Source organism: Passer domesticus, chromosome 3 (assembly GCF_036417665.1).
Source record: "Passer domesticus isolate bPasDom1 chromosome 3, bPasDom1.hap1, whole genome shotgun sequence".
Lineage (NCBI taxonomy): Eukaryota > Metazoa > Chordata > Aves > Passeriformes > Passeridae > Passer > Passer domesticus.
The window spans coordinates 31,591,404-31,610,455 of record NC_087476.1 but is presented as its reverse complement, the minus strand read 5'-3'; the positions used below and the strand labels follow the sequence as shown (position 1 = coordinate 31,610,455).

Here is a 19,052-nt window from a genome sequence, read left to right as displayed (position 1 = left end):
CTGAAACAAACTACAGGGAGGAAAGAGGTACAGGTCTTATGAATGGAAAGATGGAGAGTGTTTTCTAAAGTTTGGGATGATGTAAACACATGCAAATTTTATGTGAACTTAAAATGAAATAGCTGATCTGGTAAGTGGGACTCTAGAATATACTAGTACTAATAAATAACAAAATAAAGTTGTCAGAGAAAGGACTCTGACTGATTAGAGGCCTGGGCAATCATCAAGCATATGAAGTTCAGTAAGGGAAAGTGCTGGATTCTGCACCTGGATGTATGGACCGAGCAGGGCCTGAGATGCTGGAAAGCAGTGTCAGGGAAAGGGACCTGCGAGTCCTTTCTGATGGAGAGTTGAATATGAAAGGGAAGACAGGAGCAGGCACTGATCTCTTTTCTGTGGTGACCAGTGACAGGACCAATGGAATGGCCTGAATTTGGGGGGACGTTCAGGCTGGATATTTGAAAAAGGTGGTTGGGCACTGGAACAGGCTCCCCAGGGAAGTGGTCACAGCGCCAAGCCTGACAGAGCTTGAGAAGTGCATGGACAATTCTCTCAGGAACATCATGTAACTCCTGGGGGTTAGTGCTGTGCAGGGCCGGTAGTTGGTGATCCTTCTGGGTTCCTTCCAACTCAAAAGATTCTGTGATTCTGTGAAAAGTCTCTGTTATTTAACCCTAGGAAAAAAGTTACACACATAACAATGAAAATGAATGAATGAAATAAAATCTTTTTTTGAGAGTTAAAATTTGCCAAAGTTAGCTGCACCACATTTAAGCACTGGCTTCATTCCATGCCTTTAAATACTTCCATTTTTATTTTTCATATTGCAAAGCATGACTGCTAAGTATCTTACATGGTAAGGATAGGATCATTCATAATCTAAAGTTTGCTTTAAGCATTATGTTGAAACCTTAATATATTTTCTCTTGGGACTACCATTGTATATTATTGAAAATAATATTGATGGGAAAAGTTTGGTTTAGTTCTTAAGATCATTGAACTTTTATATTTGTACTTTGCTAACTTTTGCTATTTGTGTTTAAGAGAGAATTTGCTGTTTTCTTTCTTGCAGAACGCGGTTCACCACGTAATTTGGTTACCACAGACATAACTGACACTACAGTTGGGTTATCATGGACACCAGCTCCAGGAACAGTTGACCATTACAGGATAGTATGGAAATCACATTATGATGATACCATGGGAGAGAAGAGAGTCCCTGGAAATACAGTGGATGCTGTGATAGAAGGCTTGGAGCCAGAGACTAAATACAGGATTTCAGTATATGCAGCCTACAGCAGTGGAGAAGGAGACCCAGTAGAAGGAGAGGCTTTTACTGATGGTAAGTGTAGTACATTACCACCATTTGTAATGTTGTGTTGTGGATGAAATTATAATTTTTAGAAAAATTGACCTTATTTTTCCTTTTTTTTGATGAAAAGTTTCCCCAAACCAAAATGCCACCTCAGCTCAGCCAATTTTGACATTTTGTTGGACCATAAAAAACCTACAAAAAATCTCTTTTATGTCATATTGGTTTGGATACAGCAAGAATTACTTCCAAGTTAAGATATTATTTGGTCTGTATATTACTCTGAATTCAGCCTTTTATAGGTTTGGTATGACTGCTGAAAATCAGGTGAAGGAAATATGGATAGAGGAAGGAGGAAAGATGGGATGCATTCCCACAGAATCAATGAGTTTCCTTTCCAAGTTATTACCCTTCCAATCTCCACAGTCCTCAAACTGAGGCTCACTGGGTGATTTTGATATTTGTTATTTACCTTTCTGGGGCTCTTCTTTTTCTTATTTGCCGAACACTATGTTATATTTGTCAAAGCAGGCTCAAGCCTCTCCAGTGTAGGCAAAGTGAAAAAACCAGAGACCAGGAATGGCTTGTTTCTGTGTAGCAGGAACTGCAAGTAAAGGAATCAGAATGAATGAAGGGATGTCCTGGAAAAGGCTTGACATTTCTGTTTGCCTAAAGGGGCCATGTGAAGACAAAGCCTGAGGGAGGGCTCTGGGGAAGCATCATGTGTGTTTACATGTTCTTCTGCTCTGTCCTAAGCATCTGTTTTGACTACTGTTGGAGACAGGCTGCTGAATTACATTAACCTTTGTCCTTGACCCAGTGCAGTTGTTCTTAAGGTTTTGCAAGAGTAGTGATTGCTGCTGTTAGTAAGAGCTGACTCCCCAGAGTCAAAGCAGACTGCTGTCCCATGGCTTCCTTCTTTGTTCAAGCACAGCAACACTAGCTATTCTAGCTTTTCTAGGTTAGGTGGGTAGCCTAGCCTTATCATTGGTGTTGACTCTCTCTGTGCTGAGGGAACTTGCCTACCAATAGCCCCAGACCTGGGCCTGATAGCCTGAAACTATTGTATCTTTCTGGTATACACACAGTTAGAAATTGCCAGTTCCTAGGAACTACAAAGCTTACCTTACTGTGTGTTGAAATACTGACCAATTCCACCATGCCAAGAGGGTTCAGCTTTCCCAAAACCTAGATGGTTTATTTTGGCTGACAGCCAGCATTGCATACCTGTCAGTTCACTCAGGATTATTTATATTATACCATTTGTACAGTCTGGAAAATATCTCTTAGAAGCTGAATACAGCAATTTGTCGAGAAAATGCTTTATTAGTTCAACGGCCTATTTCAGCACATATGCTATGTTGTGATGAGTGATTTTCCAAGCATTTGGAAAGTCACTCACCTCTATTTGAAGGACAGTATGCATGGGGTTCAACTGCCAGCTGTTTAGGTGTTCACCAGTACCTTATCAGACCTGTAAAGTCAAAACTTAGAAAATCTATAGGACACGAAAAATCAATGTCATGAAAAGTCAATTGTGTTCATGCAAATCAATGGCTTTATAATTTATCACTTTCATTTGAAAGTGCTGAATCCATTATTTAATGGATTACTGAAAAACATGACTAAATAAAACTCCCAATTATGCTGTGTCATCATGTGATTTATACTTCCCCTTTTTTGGTCTTAGCAGTGAAAACCACACTTCTGTTTGTTTAGTCCATTATCATTAAAAAATAATTAACAATGGCCTGTGAGATTCCTCTGTGTCTTCTTCACAATCAAATACTGTAATTTTTAAAAGGGCAATTTTATTTTTTAGCACAGCAGAACTAATTTTGTAGTCATGCATTTGAATATATCTGCATATGATAAAATAAAAATTTATCCATATTTTTACACTGAAAAGTGTCACCAAATGCCAGGACTCTGACAGTAGACAACGAGACAGAAAATACAATGAGACTTAAGTGGCAGCCTTCGCCTGGGAAAGTCTTGTCTTACCGTGTGAACTACAGAGCACGCAGCGGAGGAAGGCAAATGTCTGGAAGAGTAAATGCTCCTGCCACCAGCATAGTGTTGAAGCGACTTAAGCCCCGCACTACGTATGACCTAACTGTTATTCCAATTTATGATTTTGGACATGGGAAATCAAGAAAAGGAGAAGGAACAACAGGTATGTACCACAGGGTTGACCAGGATTTCATAATGCAAGTTTTGTGCTTAAAATTAATAAATGGGTAACACAGAAAAGCATGGTGGAGTCTGCCAAGATCATGAATTGACAGGAAAATTGAAGAAAATATTATGAGTTGAGAAGAGAGTTTGATTTGTTTGAATTTCACTGTGGCATAGCCTGAGCACAGCTTTTTGCTGTTGATATGAAAAGGTGTAAGTACAGTGTAAAATCTGTTTAAAAATATTAGAGTTGTTTTGAAATGCTGTCATCAGAAGTTCAAACAAGGTGTTTTGTGAGGAAGACAGGCTACTTAATTGAGTGGTGTCAGCTGTTGCATATTTTGCCTTTTGCTTGTGGGTATTGATTAAATAGCTACCCAGCATCCTGTAATTTAGATTTGTCTTCTCTGGTCACCATATTTTCTGTGGAACACCCAAGGTACTAAAAAGGGGGAGTAGATGATTTTGAAGATTCATCTGTGGAAGTCTGACTTCATAGTCTTTTGGACAGGCTGTCTTCTCCCTCAGAAACTGAAAATTTAAAATGTTTATTAAGTCTCAGTGAAGGCATATTTGTGGAAAAAAGCAAAACTCATTTTCTACTCTACCTTTAGTAGGAATGTGATGCTGGTCTTATATTTTGTAAGGAAATGTTCTTTATGTGTTCCGATCAATCAGATTTAGTGTCAATTTTCTGCTTCCATAGATGGAAAGCTATTACCTAAAGAGAATCCTTTTCAGGATGTTTCTGCCAGTCTGACACTAGTGCCATTCACTGAGGTACTCTGAATATAGCTCATGCCATTCTCTATTTTCTGAATATATATGTTATATTGAACGACAGGAAGTAAGATAAAGGTATCCTAACAGTGGAGATATGAGCACCTCAGTTACTGAAGAAAGGTTTCTTCTTAACGTAAAATGTGGTTGATATAGAGAAGTCACGAGAACTTGATCAGCTCTTGACCAATATGTGGTTGTTTAATGCTGAAAATTATACTGAGATAAATTTTAGATCATCCAGCTGCTTTTGATTTTTGAACTTTTCATCTTGATACAGATATGCCTCTGCTTTCAGTCTAAATAGCTGTGGTGGTAATCACTCTTTGGAAGCAAGTGAGGCCTGAGTCATCTTTTTAGTTGAAGTTATTATGATAATTCAGGGAGTATGATGAGAGATGAGACAGGGAATCTGTACTTTTCCTTGTGAGTAGGAGTGTATCTACTGTTTCTCAGCAAAATTCACATTTTGAGGACATCTATGATCTTTTGCCTACAGCTAGACAATTGCATATTCAAAGGGATGAGGGCATTTTTTTTCCTCTGTCTTTCAGGCCAAAGCTATACTGGTAGATTTTGTTTACTCTAATTCCCATTTTATTTTTTTTAAATTTTGAGCTTACACTGATGAATTATTTTCCATGACTGCACTTCAGAGTTGCACACAAGCAAAAGTTGCACAAAATGCAGAAGTTAGCAACAGCTTGTTAACCATTGTCTGTGAGTACTGCCCTGCAGTGGGCAGCTGTTTGTTTTCTGAGAAAGTTGCTGTTGACCTAAAAACCTCAAGCTGTTTGGCTGGCACTCCTCAGAAGAATTGGTTTTTGACACACTGCCACACCTGTGGTTGGTGAAGTTGCTTTAGCTGCCAGGCAATTTATCCCTCAGTACACTAACTGCAGAGGGAGCCTCGACAAGAGACTTAGCCAACGTACCTATTGGTTAGATAGCTAAAAGTAAGTGTCAGGAATCTCATCTTTCATCTCTTAATACTTGTCTTTGTGTCTAAAGAAAGGAGCAAAGAGCTTAGGACTGTCATTAATACTAGATTTGCATATATATATATATACACCTAAAAGCATACTTGTTGATTTTTTGACATGTGCAGACCTGATCTAAACTCTTTTTGTTTCCCACCCTTTCAGCCTCTCCCTTTAAGCCACCTCGAAATCTGAGAACTTCTGATTCAACTATGTCAAGCTTCCGAGTAACCTGGGAGCCAGCCCCGGGGAGAGTGAAGGGCTACAAAGTAACTTTCCACCCTACTGAAGATGATGGGAGCCTTGGAGAATTAATAGTGGGGCCATATGACAGCACAGTAGTATTGGAGGAGCTGAGGTATGGTTATTCCCTCATATTGGCCCTCATATTGGTTTTTGTTTTGTTTCCTTTAAATAACTTTAGCCTAGGATTTTGTTTAATTGTGATCTGGTATTGAAATGCCTGGCAATATCTACTGTAAGTTAGGCAAGTAATTTTGTCAATTAGCTATGAAAATCCTGTTATGGCATCTCTGAAAGGTACCTGGCAGGTTTCTTTCTAAGATTATCCATTTACATCACTTGTGGTGTTCTCACAGGAACTGAAGGAGGCAAAGATATCAGCTGGAACTGTGTTCTGTATTTCACAAATGAGAAAGATAATGGAATAATGAAGGATATTTGGGATTTCTAAAGTTTCCTCTCAAAAGTTTCTAGTCTCATGTTTCTCAAAAGATGCTTAGTTTAGCTCTTGATTCAATTTCTCAGAGGCTTGGATTTTTAAGGCAAGCTTCACACCAAGTCAAAATCTGTTAGGCAAGTATACTAAATATAATTAAAATAAGATCATCAAGTCAAAGAATCATACAGTCATAGAATGGTTTGGGTTGAAAGTAACCTTAGAGATCATCTAGTTCCAACCTCATTGCTGTGGGCACCTTCCAGTAGATCCGGTTGCTCAAAGTCCCATTCAACCTGGTCTTCATGCCCTGGCATGGGACACCCACAATTTCTCTGGGCCACCTGTTCAAGTGTCACACCACCCTCACGGTAAAGAGCTTCCTGCTATCTGATCTAAATCTAGTCTCAGTTTAAAGCCATTACTCCCTGTCCTATCACTACATGCCCCTGTCAGAAGTGCCTCTCCAGCTTTCCTTAAGCTCTCTTTAGGTGCTGGAATCCTACCACAAGGTCTCCCCAGACTCTTCTCGTCTCTAGGCTGAGCAACCCCAACTCTCAGCCTGTCTTCATAGCATAAGTATTCCATCCCTCTGATCATCTTTTTGATCATCCTCTGGACTCATCACAAGAGGTCCAAGCTCTTATATTGGTGGCTCCAGAGCTGGACACTGTATTTCAGGTGGAGCTTCACATGAGCAGAATAGAGGGTGACAATGAACTCCCTTGACCTGCTGGTCACTTGCAGCCCAGGCATCACTCCCAGTCCCTTAATTTTCCCTCTGTGACCTTTCAGCAGTGTGGCTGGAGCACTTTTCAGTGAAAACTGAGGCAAAAATATAATCCAGTACTTCAGCATTCTCTACATCCTGGATAACCAGGTCTCCTGTTTTCTTCTGGAGGGTGCCCATTTTCTCCCTAGTCTTCCTTTTATCATTGATGTACCATAGAAACTTTTCTTGTTGCCCTTGGTGTCTCTGGCCTGATTTGATTCTATCAGTGCTTTAGCTTTCCTAACCTCATCTCTGGCTGCCTGGACAATTTCTCTTCACAGAATTAAATAACTTGAATGAGGAAGGCTATACATTTAAGTATAGAGTGTAAAATCAGCTTTTAAATTGTTGAAACATCAATGTCTTGTGGAAGAGCCAGTATTTGGGCTTCATGTTTGAGCACCTTCTTTTCCATGAGCTATTTTTTCCTGTGAGAATTTAATAAGTGAAGTGTTTAGCATTTAACTAGCCAAATGACTTTAGTTAAAGTACACCTCTTTGACTATTTCAGGGCAGGAACTACCTATAAGGTAAATGTTTTTGGGATGTTTGACGGAGGAGAGAGCAACCCTCTGGTTGGACAAGAGATGACCACCCTTTCAGATACCACTACAGAGCCATTTTTATCTAGAGGTAAACATAAGTGAATTGAGAAAAAGGCAGTCTTGTATTTTGGATTAAAAAAAGATAAAAAGTTGACTACATTTCCTTTTTGTTTTCCTAATGCACATACATACTTGTTTACAGGATTCAATATATTCCCTTCCCTGATGATATAAACCCTGTTCTGAAATGACCACAAAGCATGACCCAGTTCACAGTTCTAGTCCTCTGCACCCTCCAGATGATCTTACAAAGATGATAATGCAGGCAATCTGTGTTTTGCTGATTATTCAAAGCCATCTGCATTGCGTTTTCAAGCTGTCCACATCTGTGTTAGATCGTGTAAGGTCAAATTTTTGAACAGAGATCATGGCTCATCTACAGGGGTCTTCACAGGAGTAGAACAAGGAATTTTAAGCAGATTGTTTGCCCTTTTCTTGTCCTTACATGGTGACTTTTCCTTTTAAAACTAAGATGATATAATAAACAAAGATCTGATAGTTGGGAATGAGTGTTAATGTATATTATTTAAGTTTATATTCAACATAGTCATTGTTTAGTCTTTTGGGTTTTTTTCTATAGTAGGAGGAGACTTTTTCACAGAGGCAATTGCAGAGTGCTCTCCAGTATCTCTTTGGGAGCTTCTCACTAGTAAACCTGCAGCTATTAAACCTTTCTTTCAAGATTTCTGTGAATATGATGGTATTTACCTCCCTTTGGTGTGGCCTCTGCATGTTAATATTTGTGATCATCATACTCTCAATTATACCACCTGAAGAAGGTTTCAGGGCTCAGTCCTTCATGGAAAGCATAAAAAAAGCAGATCTGCTTCTGAATAGCCAAGTATACATGAATAGGTAAAGCCTTTTCTCCTCTGCCATTTCAATGCTTGGGTAACAATCAGAGAGAATTTGGTGAGGAGAAAGAACCTAACTGCAAAGATCTTCCAGAGTTAAATAAAGAAAAAAAGGTTTCTGACAGCTGCCTGTATTGTTTTTGCTTGGCTCACATTAGGCTATATAAAAAATACTCATCTTGTATCTGACTTTATTGAAACATTTTTAGAAATGTGTCCTATTCTGTCTAATAATAGAGGGTAAAACTGAAAAAAAATCCCCTAAAACAGGCCATCAGTGGCATTAGACTAAAGCTTTAATAAGGCTGGCAACAAAAAGTTGCATGAAGAGTGATTTGTTATTTTTCATTGTAGCAGCTCTCATTTCTGTCTTCAATGTTATACTCTTTAAGCTAATTAGTTTTATTAATGCATAGATTTGAGTCATGGTTAATGTGAAAAATTAATTTATGTCTTGGACTGCAAATGTAACAGTAAATTATTTATTAATGGGGGAAAAAGTCACCCTAGATCTGGCACATTTACTAGAATTTTCCATGTGGGGGACTACAGTATGTTGGAAGAAACCTAAAAGTCAAAATAGATTAACTTTTTTATTGTACATAAATACATTATATTAACTTTAACTTTCATATTAAAGTTATGCATGCAATTTTTTGAACTAACATAGTTTGACTTTAACCCTACTCCCAACTGATTTTATTGTCCTGACTAAAGACTAGATCTATATTTTCTGTGCAGAAGAGGATCATGCTTTTAACCCCCAGGTACATGGAATAGTTATATTCATGAGTCTACAGTGTTGGATCAATTCTGTGGAACATGTATGAAATCACAATATCTTTCAACTGTGATGAGTGTGGATGATTTTTCTCAATGGGATTTCTTCCATATAAAGACCAGAAGCTCTGATGGCAGGAAGCCAGAAAATTTGCAGCTGGTAACAAAATCTACAAGAAAAAAAGAGAGAGAGGATTTTGGCTTTTTTTTTTGTTAATTTGCAAATGGCTGTGGATAAAATTGTGTCATTCTGTTTTGTATAAATATTTTGTGATTTTCCTTGTGATGAGAACAATATGATGCATATTTTATTTTGTAATTTGTAAACTGAAGATATCTGAAATAACTTCCTACCTTTAGAAAACATTGCAGCTTTATATGAATGTTTGTTCTTGTTCCCTCTATATCTCTTGACCTATGTTTATGCTTGTATGTCTTCTCTGGATTGTGCTCTTTCTTTTCTGTACATGTGAACTTCTATACCACATGTATTATTATGTCTTTTTCCCCTGAAAATTGAAGAATGCTATTTATTTGAAAGTGATTGTAATACATGCTGTTAATCCCACTTTTACATGGTTGAAAATTAATCAGTAGTTTAGCTATATGTGGCAGACTACAATACCATAAAGTTGTATAATCTAATAGTGCTTACTGCCATATCAGTGGTTCATTTAGTAGTCTTGTACAAAACTTCTGAAATCAAGTAATCAGCCATATTTAAAGGCCAAAACAGACAGTGACATGACAATGGAGAGCACTGGCCTTGACATTTGCAAAGACTTATTTTTAAAAGGAAACATACATGAAGGAATTTAGACAGCTTTTGCCATGGAACCACTGACTAGTGTGAATAATGCTCTCAAATAGGTCATACTTGATGGAGTGCCAGTGAATAAAACTAGAGCTATTTTGGAAGCTAACTCATGACATATGTCATCTAAAAGGATGGGGAAAGAAAGCCATCATGCTAAGGCTATATTTTTCTGGTTGACACGGCAGGTTTAGAATGTAGAACCAGAGCAGAAGCTGATATTGTGCTGCTGGTGGATGGCTCATGGAGTATCGGGCGGCCAAATTTTAAAACCATCAGGAACTTCATTGCCCGTATTGTTGAAGTTTTTGATATTGGTCCTGACAAAGTACAGATTGGTAAGTTCTCATATGTTGGAAGGAAAATGGAGCATAACTGCTACAGAGACACATAACGACTGAGTAAATGATGGCTTTTTTCCCAGGTCTTGCACAGTATAGTGGTGATCCCAGGACAGAATGGAATCTCAATGCTTACCGAACCAAACAGTCTTTGTTAGAGGCTGTAGCAAATTTACCATACAAAGGAGGCAATACTCTGACAGGTATGTCACAGTGCCAGGATTTTACTTTAACTCCGGTGAAAGTGATTCTAGTAGCTGACCCTGATATTGTTCAGGGAACTCAAATGTGTCCATGATGAAAGGGACTTAACAGTTCAGCTCAGTATAGTTGGAAGAGGCCCAGCATAGGTTATAAACTCAGGAGAAATGTGTTAGAAGAGGTTTTGGGTGATGAAGAGCTTGTGCTGCTGTTGAGCCTATGAGAAGAAGAAAGTTTAGTTCTATTTCAGGGTTGGGATGAAGACAACCAGGAACCAGAAGGAGGGGTAGTGGAAGTCAGGAGGGAGATGCACACCAGGTAGGAGAGCATCTGAATAGTATGAGTGCTGAGATGTAGAAGATGGGCTGCAATTAGATTCAAAATGCTTCTAGAAGGAAATAAGCTGTGGAACTATGTTGTCAGAGTGAAGTCAGTAGGATGCACTAATTTCTTTTACCATGACTACTATATGAATAGTTTACAGTGACGGTTACTTTTTTTGCGTCATGCTAGGAATGGCCTTAGATTTCATCTTAAAAAACAACTTCAAACCAGTTGCTGGCTTAAGGCCCAGAGCTCGCAAAATTGGTGTTCTCATCACTGATGGCAAATCACAAGATGATGTAGTCGCCCCTTCAAGAAAGCTCAGAGATGAGGGAGTGGAACTGTATGCAATTGGTAAGTACTCTATGAAGGCATGGCCTGCAGCAACCCCCTCCTGCTCGTCTAAACCCTCAGAGAAGTGGCCACATACATAAGTACATAAAAGGTTATTTGAAGAATGTGTTTAGGGACTTAATTGCATGTTGTTGTGTTTCATGGCCATCATTTCTAAAAGGTTTTTCTTTCTTCTTCTCTTGTAAGGTATTAAAAATGCAGATGAAAATGAATTGAAGCAGATTGCAACAGATCCAGATGACATCCACGCTTACAATGTTGCAGATTTCTCCTTCCTGTCTACCATTGTTGATAATGTAACCACGAATCTGTGTAACAGTGTGAAAGGTCCAGGTACATCACATTTTCAGTCTATTTAATTCTTTATCCTTTTATGTGCTTGCACCGCTAGTTCCTTTTTATTACTTATTGGGAACACTGTGTTAGCTGTGGGCTGTTTTTTCAGCTGCTGGTGTGAGGAAGTTGTGCAGACCACCTGGACTACCCTGCAGGGGTCCTTCCTTTCCTTCCAACAGTGAATCTGTTATAACTAACACAGCATGACGTTCCTGGATGTGTCTTCTTTTTCTCCCCAGAATTGTGAAGTATCTTTCTTAGTGTGTCAGCTTTTTCTTCATTGTGGCACGTTTTTTGATGTTACTCATTCAATAAGGAAAATTTTAGCAGCCCTGTTCAAGTATTAATGCCTGACAGCCCAAAACCAAAGCTGAGCATGAAAAAAAAGTAAAGTTAGCTGATGGTTCTTCAGTGAAACACAGGTGTTGAAGGTGGAATAGGAATTACAGGGAACTTGTTTAATCTTGAGTTTAATCATAAGCTATCTCTTCATGCAGTTGTTTTAAGAATTCCTGAGGAAAAAGAAATATAAGCAACTACACAAAGTGGTTTTTTTCCCCTTCTGACAAGATAAATTCATATCTTTTTAATTTGCTTCCCTCTTGCAGGTGATTTGCCACCTCCTTCAAATTTAGTTATTTCAGAAGTAACACCTCGTTCTTTCAGACTGAGATGGAGCCCACCTCCTGAGAGTGTTGATAGATACAGAGTGGAATATTACCCTACCTCTGGAGGTAGTCCTAAACAGGTTAGTATTGTATGTTCATCTTTTACATTGTCCAGTATAACCCTGGACTTCCACATCATGGTAATATAATTCTGTATTTGTGCTGAGTAGGGTGTAACAGCAACTTAAAAATGCTGCTAAGATCAAGAATATCATGCCGTGGTAAATATTACACAAATTACAAAAATTAGGAGCATATATATTACTTTGGTTGTTTTAATGTCATGAATCCAGAAGTAAAATATATATCTTATAAAGAGTTGTCTTTTATTTCTAGTAACTCCTTTATTTTCATTCTCCACTGTCATATATTAGTTGAAATATGTCTGCACCAGAAGTTTTCTGACCATACTCATGGGTAGGCCCCCTGTCCTTTTAATGCATTTCCTGCTTTTTAGAGAACAAGACAGTGGAGGATACAGGTTGTAAGAAGTGCTCAGATTAACACTATGTGACTCCAAACTGGTTATTGCACAGGATCAAACTTGTGGTTACTACTTCTCTACACAGAGAGCTAGTGGCTGGCAACTCTTGGTCCTGGGAAATCTGAATTGCTCATTACTGTTTTTAACCAAACAGAATAAGATCTAGGAAAATTAAGTGTTTAGAAGAAAGTAGTTAGGTCCCTCTGTGTACCTAGCTCTGAAAGTCCCATCTCTAATTGTGGCTTTAAATCTTATATTTGGCTCATGGAGAGTTCAAGATTTGGCCTTTGATTAAAGTTTGAGCTGTTGCTCCAGTGCACATTGACTTTACAATTTCACTTGTTCCAGGCATTTCTGTTCTACAAGGTGTTTCCAATGCCTTGTGCTGTAACCATCTAGATTATCCCAGATTTTGAAATTTTTCCCTGAAGTGGCCCTTTTTTTCCTGGTCCTTTCTTTATGTTTTTTAGTAATATAGAAGTGTAAACTATGTGTGAAATCAGAATGCTCTGTAAGTGATGCTAAGCAGATCCAGCACAGTTTGGAATAAGTGTCCATCTGAGATTTCCCTACAGCTTGCTTTGCAAAAACAATGTTATATTGTCAGACAAAATGTATACAAAATTAGGACCAGACTTATCTCTTTGTCATTGATTTCTGCAGTTTCACAAGGAATGATTGCTTTTCTTAGAGATAAGATTACAAACATATTTTTCTTACAGTGATTAACATTGCTTCTCTTGCAGTTTTATGTAAGTAGGATGGAAAGAACAACAGTTCTGAAAGATCTGCAGCCTGAAACAGAATATGTGGTTAATGTATTTTCTGTGGTAGAAGATGAAAGCAGTGAACCTCTGATCGGCAGGGAAACAACTTGTAAGTTAGGAATGGGTCTTGAATAACATGTTAACAGCCAGTTTGGCATCTGGGGAGCTGTCCAGTAGAATTTTCAGCACTATGGATTTTCTTCTTAGCAGAAGTAAAATATTTAATTTGAATTACCAAACTGCATTGTGTTACTCTGGTTGTTCAGACCTTGTTGTCTTGAAGACTTCAACAAAGTGAAACTGCAGTGGGGTAGAAAAGATTGGTCCCAGCTTCTTTCTAGACTCATAAAGCATGGCTGTACAAAACTAGAACAACAGACATGAATTACAAGACAGAGTTTATAAATACCTGAAATCTGATAATAAACAAATTGTTTGTTACGTAATTAATTCCTTCAACTACCAGACAGAATTATTTCTAATTAACACAAGCTAATTTAACACAATTATGCCACTTCTGTGAGTTATAACTCAGCTATGTTTCTCCTATGAGCTGTCTACATTGATTTCAGGTATATTTATGCTGTATGCAACATAGGGTGACTCTTCTACCTGTTTAATAATATTGAATGTCTGCTGTTCATTTCACTTCTTTATTTTGTATTAAGCTTGTCAAAAATCCTTAAAATATATATAACTTTTATGAAGTCTTCATTACTTTTTCTTATGGTTTCATGGAAACTTTTCATTTATTTAGTAATTTGAGAAATATAGAAAATAAAAAGAAAGGACAAAAATCCTCTCTGTATAGATCGCAAGCCAGTCATGTTGTTTCATATTAGAATTTTCAAGTGAGTTAATGTTGCTTTTTACAAGATTAACATGTTTCAGTGCAGACTTGTAAGAGTTTTAGCTGTGTATGTAAAAAATCTGTGGCCACATTCAAAACAGTATTACCATTACCTCATTCTTAAACTAGGCATTTAAATACCACTGTTTGCAGATCACCTCTCTACTACCCATAACATGCCCTAATACCCATATGCAATATTCTCAGTAGTATGACTTGTGATATAAAATATTAAGAAGTTGAACGAAATAAATTAATATGTATTTTTTATTTGACAGTGCCAATCTCTTCAGTTAGAAATTTGAATGTTTATGACATTGGATCAACTTACATGCGAGTGAGATGGGAACCTCTCAATGGAGCTACTGGTTATTTGTTAACATATGAACCTGTGAATGCCACAGTCCCAGCCACAGAGAAAGAGGTAAGAGAATTTATCTTTGCTACCTGTACCATACCAAAAATAAATTAAGAAAAAATGTTAGACTATCATAATAGTCAAAAGACTGGCATGTGCTTCTTGAAGTGCAGTGAACTTACTGGGATATTATATACAATGACATCAGTCAGGAAACTGTAAATATACTGTGAATCTCACAAACAAAATTCCCTTGAAGTTAAATCATTGTTTGCTTTTCTGCCATTGCTTTCTTCAGTTTTTAAACATGGTGTGTTATTTTTCATGCGCAGATGCGTGTGGGACCATCAGTGAATGAGGTGCAGCTGGTAGATCTCATCCCCAACACCGAGTACACTTTAACAGCTTACGTATTGTTTGGTGATATGCAGAGTGACCCACTCACCACACAGGAAGTGACATGTATGGGCATCTTGATTTTTGCTTTGTTATTGCTTCAGCAACACCTAATTTTAATTATATTTCATGCAACAGTTTTTATATAATCTGTTTCATTTATAAGACCATCTTAACCATGTTTTATGCATTTTCTAACACTTACACATTTCCCAAAGACTTCAAAGGCAATTTCAATGAGAAGGGTCCAATTACTAAAAGGGGAACAATATAATTTTAAACTTAAAAAATGAAGGAAATCTCGAGATCATAGTGTTTTTAAAAGGTTTCAATTTTGCTTGTATTAATTTAAAAACCTTGTTCCCAAATTCAGGCATCCTCTTAAGCATAGAAAATACTAAAGAAACATGCTATATCAAAAAAAAAAAAAATCTAAATTGGCTTCCTTTTTTATGCCTTTCCTTAAAATTTTCCTATTGACAGAGTCATGCTTCTGGTATAGATGCATGCAGCATGGCTACTTTTATGTTCTTAAAAATTTTAAACCATTAACCGTAGATGAAAAGTGGCTATTGTAACCAAACATTATGGTCTTAATCCCTGATACTTTTGGAAGTATTGTGCTCATAAGTTACAAAGTTGAAACTACCATAGTTTATAGCTATTTTACTCATTGCTGGGAAAATAAACTTCTGAACTCTCTCATCTAATGCCTAGGACAATGAACTTGTCAGAAAGTGGTTGCCTCCATTCACTGAAAAGACCTTAACTGAAAGGCGTGAAGAGAATTCACTTCTATCTGTGAGAGACCTATACCTCTGCTATGAATAGCATTCACTTACTATTATAATTTTTTTTACAGTACCTTTGCCTGGACCCAGAGGTTTAACAATTCAGGATGTTACTCACAGCACCATGAAAGTCCTTTGGGATCCTGCCCCAGGAAAAGTTAGAAGATACATCCTAAGATACAAAATAGCTGATGATGCCGATGTAAAGGAGGTAAATTTTTTAAAGTACTAGGAAAGTTTTATTTTGAGAAGCTAGATTACTAAAATAACAATAAAGGTAGTCTTATAACTCACCAGTGAGAGTAAAGAACATCAGTTCGTAGTGATTGCAGTCTGGAAAGTGTATGGATTTCTTGGAAATTGAATGAACACAAGATAGATTTCTTGGGTACTCTCATCTTCCTCCTTCTCCTCCAGAGAGGAAAAAATCCTCAAACTGGCTGAAGAATTTGAATATGTTTTGGTAAATAACCATATATATGCTCTGCTTAAATATTGTACTGCCAAGGTCTAAGAACAGCTTACAATTAAGAGGACAGGATAGTGGAATAAAGGTATGTTAACCCCTTTGCCTACTGACAGAACATGTGTGAGCATTGCTAGAGATATCTTTTAGTTAGGTACAAGTTTTTCTTAATTGTGCTGCTAGGCATAAATCAGCTCTTGGAGAATTAAATTTGTTTTTTAAAGGAACCAGAATTTTCCAAAGGTTCAGTCTGCATCCTTTTTTCTAAATGAATAAATCAGTGAATAATCCACAAGGACTATGTTTCTCTGATGTAATATGTTTTGCAAAGGAATTAGTAGAGTACACTCAAAATTTAGGTGTAAATTTAAGGGCAAATGGTAAAACTTACTGCAGAATACTTTGTTTTTCAGTGCAGGGATTTCTGCCGTTAGACCAAATGCAGAGTAAGAAATAGAGCAATTTTCAATCCTTTAAGTCACTATTTTTATTCTTAGGTGGAACTTGACAGACTCAAAACCAGCGTTACTCTCTCTGACCTTTCCTCCCAAACACTGTACAATGTAAAAGTTGTTGCTGTATATGACGAAGGGGAATCCATACCAACAAATGCAGAAGCTGTTACTCGTAAGTTTCCTAATAATCATTCCTGTGGTTGTTTTTGCCTTATGTTTGATTTAAATGGTATGTGTTGCAATATGCTACTGAGTTTATGTGAAGCTCTAATTTAATCTGAGAAATACTTTATTTGCACTTGTAGCATTATTTGCAATATAATAAACTGCAAAAATCTTAGATGAGCTGTGTCCTACTGCAGTGAACACAGCATTGAAGTCTGCAGAGAGGTGAAGAGCCACTAAAGTAAAACTATTTCTCTTTAAAGACTGAAGGAGAAGTGTAGGTGTAGAATCTATTAGAAAATATAAGGACAATAGAAGAAAGGTTTAGCAAGTCTTTGCAGAAATCTAGGCAAGTGAGTCAGAAGCTGGGCCATATACTAGAGGATCAGAGAGACACAATCCTGCCTCTGATGCAAGAGAGTTTTTGCATCATGGAATGCTAAAGCAGCCTTTACTTTTAGACAGTCATAAAGGTGGCTTTTGAATAACCTCAACAAATAAAAGCAAGGAGATGGAGCTGCACAAGCTGTAGGAGCTGATCTCCATACAAGAGATGTGCCAGACTGAAAGGAGAAAGCAGCTATCACGCAAGTTGTCATCCTCATCAAAGCACAGGATTTAAGAATATAGTTAACCAGAAAACTTACAGTAGAAAAGAGTAATTTTACCTTTTCACTGCCCCTCCATCTGGGGGGCAGTGAAAAGGTAAAAATCCCATTAATATTCTCTCTCATTTTTTCTTCTGAATTTTTCATTTGGTAGTCTTATGTGTTTTAAAATGCTTGTGAGATTTCCTGCTTGCTGTTGTGCTAGTCTTTGCTCTGTAACTGTGGTTTTGTGTGAATGTGTTTGTAAGGAAAGAAGAGGAAAGGTCTGCCAAAGAAATTATTTCAAGTTTAATTCTCTGGTTCTACCTATTTACATATTTCTTCCCAGTGGCTATAATATTTTCCCTCCTTAACCTACAGTTAACCTCTGTGAATTCTTTCTAAATAAGTGGCGACTTATTTGGCTTATATAAAGAATTTTAAGATTTGTGAGAAACTCCTGCTGGAACTTGACCTGTGTCTATGGGAGTTCATATTCACTCCATGTAACTCCAAAATGTAACAGCCAGGGCTTCAATTGTTTGAGTAGGCATGTGAGTTGTGACATCTGCTGAGGTCTGTTTTATCAGACAATGACCTAATGATGTGACCTTATGAGAGATAATTTGCTTTGTGGACTAGGTAATACTACTGTGTTTGATTGTAGTCATTAGAAGTGTGGTAGCTGAGAGATGAATCTTCTACATAATCTTCTAAATTATTTGTCTGAGTAATTCCTTTGTTTAACTGTATTTATTTTGTATTTACATTTTGTGAAATATTTTTCCTTTTCTCATAATAGAGCCTGTGCCAGCACCAGTCAATCTCAGAATCACAGATATAACTACGAATAGTTTCAGAGGTACTTGGGATCATGGAGCTCCAGATGTCTCTCTATATAGAATAACATGGGGGCCCTATGGAAGAGGAGAAAAACAGGAGGTAAGAATAATCAGCCACCCTATACTTTTGTGGGCAGTATCTCAGAGGCTGTATTTTTAAACTCAAATGTAATTGATAAATGGCCTATAACTTGGAAATTCAGTGGGAAGGTGTAGGACACATACTTACAGCATGTCCAGTAATGTTACTGAGTAAAAACTCAGTTATATCCCACTCTGTTTGCCTGTTTCATTTGTATGTTTTGGTTTTGTTTATTTACCTTTTCCTTTTTTTTTTTTTAAATTTATTCACAAGACTATCTTAAATGGGGAAGAGAATAGTTTGGTCTTTGAAAATTTGAATCCAGATACATTATATGATATCTCAGTTACTGCCATCTATCCTGATGAATCAGAAAGTGATGAGCTCATTGGCAGTGAAAGAACATGTAAGTAAATAAAGAGATTCTGCATGTTGTTATTCATAGTTATTGAAAGAGAAGGCATACACATACAAGAATTCTGAAAATTCTTTCTACTTTTTTCCTAGTACCCTTGGTACCTATCACTACACAAGGTAAGAATCTGAATTTCCAGGTACCATTTTATTGAAGGAAACTCATAACTCTCTTTTTCTAAACTGTGACAAATGTTGACATTAAAAAGCTGAGATCATTTAATAAATATTATTGTGTATTTGGAAGAATACTAAACACTAGATTACCACATGTTTATTATTTTACAAACATTACAGTTTATGTTCCCCTGTACTTAATACGTTTTCCTCTTGATCAGGCATTTATGCAGCCCTAAAAGTAAGAATTAAGTGTTTGTCTCTGCTCTTTGGTGAGCTACGTATTTATTCTCCTCTTCA

The 19,052-nt window shown here is 37.2% G+C and overlaps 1 protein-coding gene across 10 annotated transcripts in view; it reads left to right on the top strand.

Annotated features, from left to right (window-relative positions):
• Positions 1–19,052, top strand: part of COL12A1 (collagen type XII alpha 1 chain) — a 99,488-nt gene that overhangs the window by 34,194 nt on the left and 46,242 nt on the right. For 7 of the 10 annotated variants that reach the window (XM_064412429.1, XM_064412430.1, XM_064412428.1 and 4 more), the window contains 17 exons: positions 1,073–1,342; positions 3,222–3,488; positions 5,416–5,608; positions 7,213–7,334; positions 9,943–10,092; positions 10,179–10,298; positions 10,810–10,974; positions 11,161–11,307; positions 11,919–12,058; positions 13,209–13,338; positions 14,358–14,503; positions 14,770–14,899; positions 15,696–15,835; positions 16,588–16,717; positions 18,100–18,239; positions 18,495–18,627; positions 18,729–18,755. In XM_064412429.1, coding sequence (XP_064268499.1) covers positions 1,073–1,342; positions 3,222–3,488; positions 5,416–5,608; positions 7,213–7,334; positions 9,943–10,092; positions 10,179–10,298; positions 10,810–10,974; positions 11,161–11,307; positions 11,919–12,058; positions 13,209–13,338; positions 14,358–14,503; positions 14,770–14,899; positions 15,696–15,835; positions 16,588–16,717; positions 18,100–18,239; positions 18,495–18,627; positions 18,729–18,755 — 2,550 coding nt within the window. The remainder of the gene's footprint in view (positions 1–1,072; positions 1,343–3,221; positions 3,489–5,415; positions 5,609–7,212; positions 7,335–9,942; positions 10,093–10,178; positions 10,299–10,809; positions 10,975–11,160; positions 11,308–11,918; positions 12,059–13,208; positions 13,339–14,357; positions 14,504–14,769; positions 14,900–15,695; positions 15,836–16,587; positions 16,718–18,099; positions 18,240–18,494; positions 18,628–18,728; positions 18,756–19,052) is intronic. The other 3 variants (XM_064412438.1, XM_064412437.1, XM_064412431.1) reach the window with 2 other exon arrangements.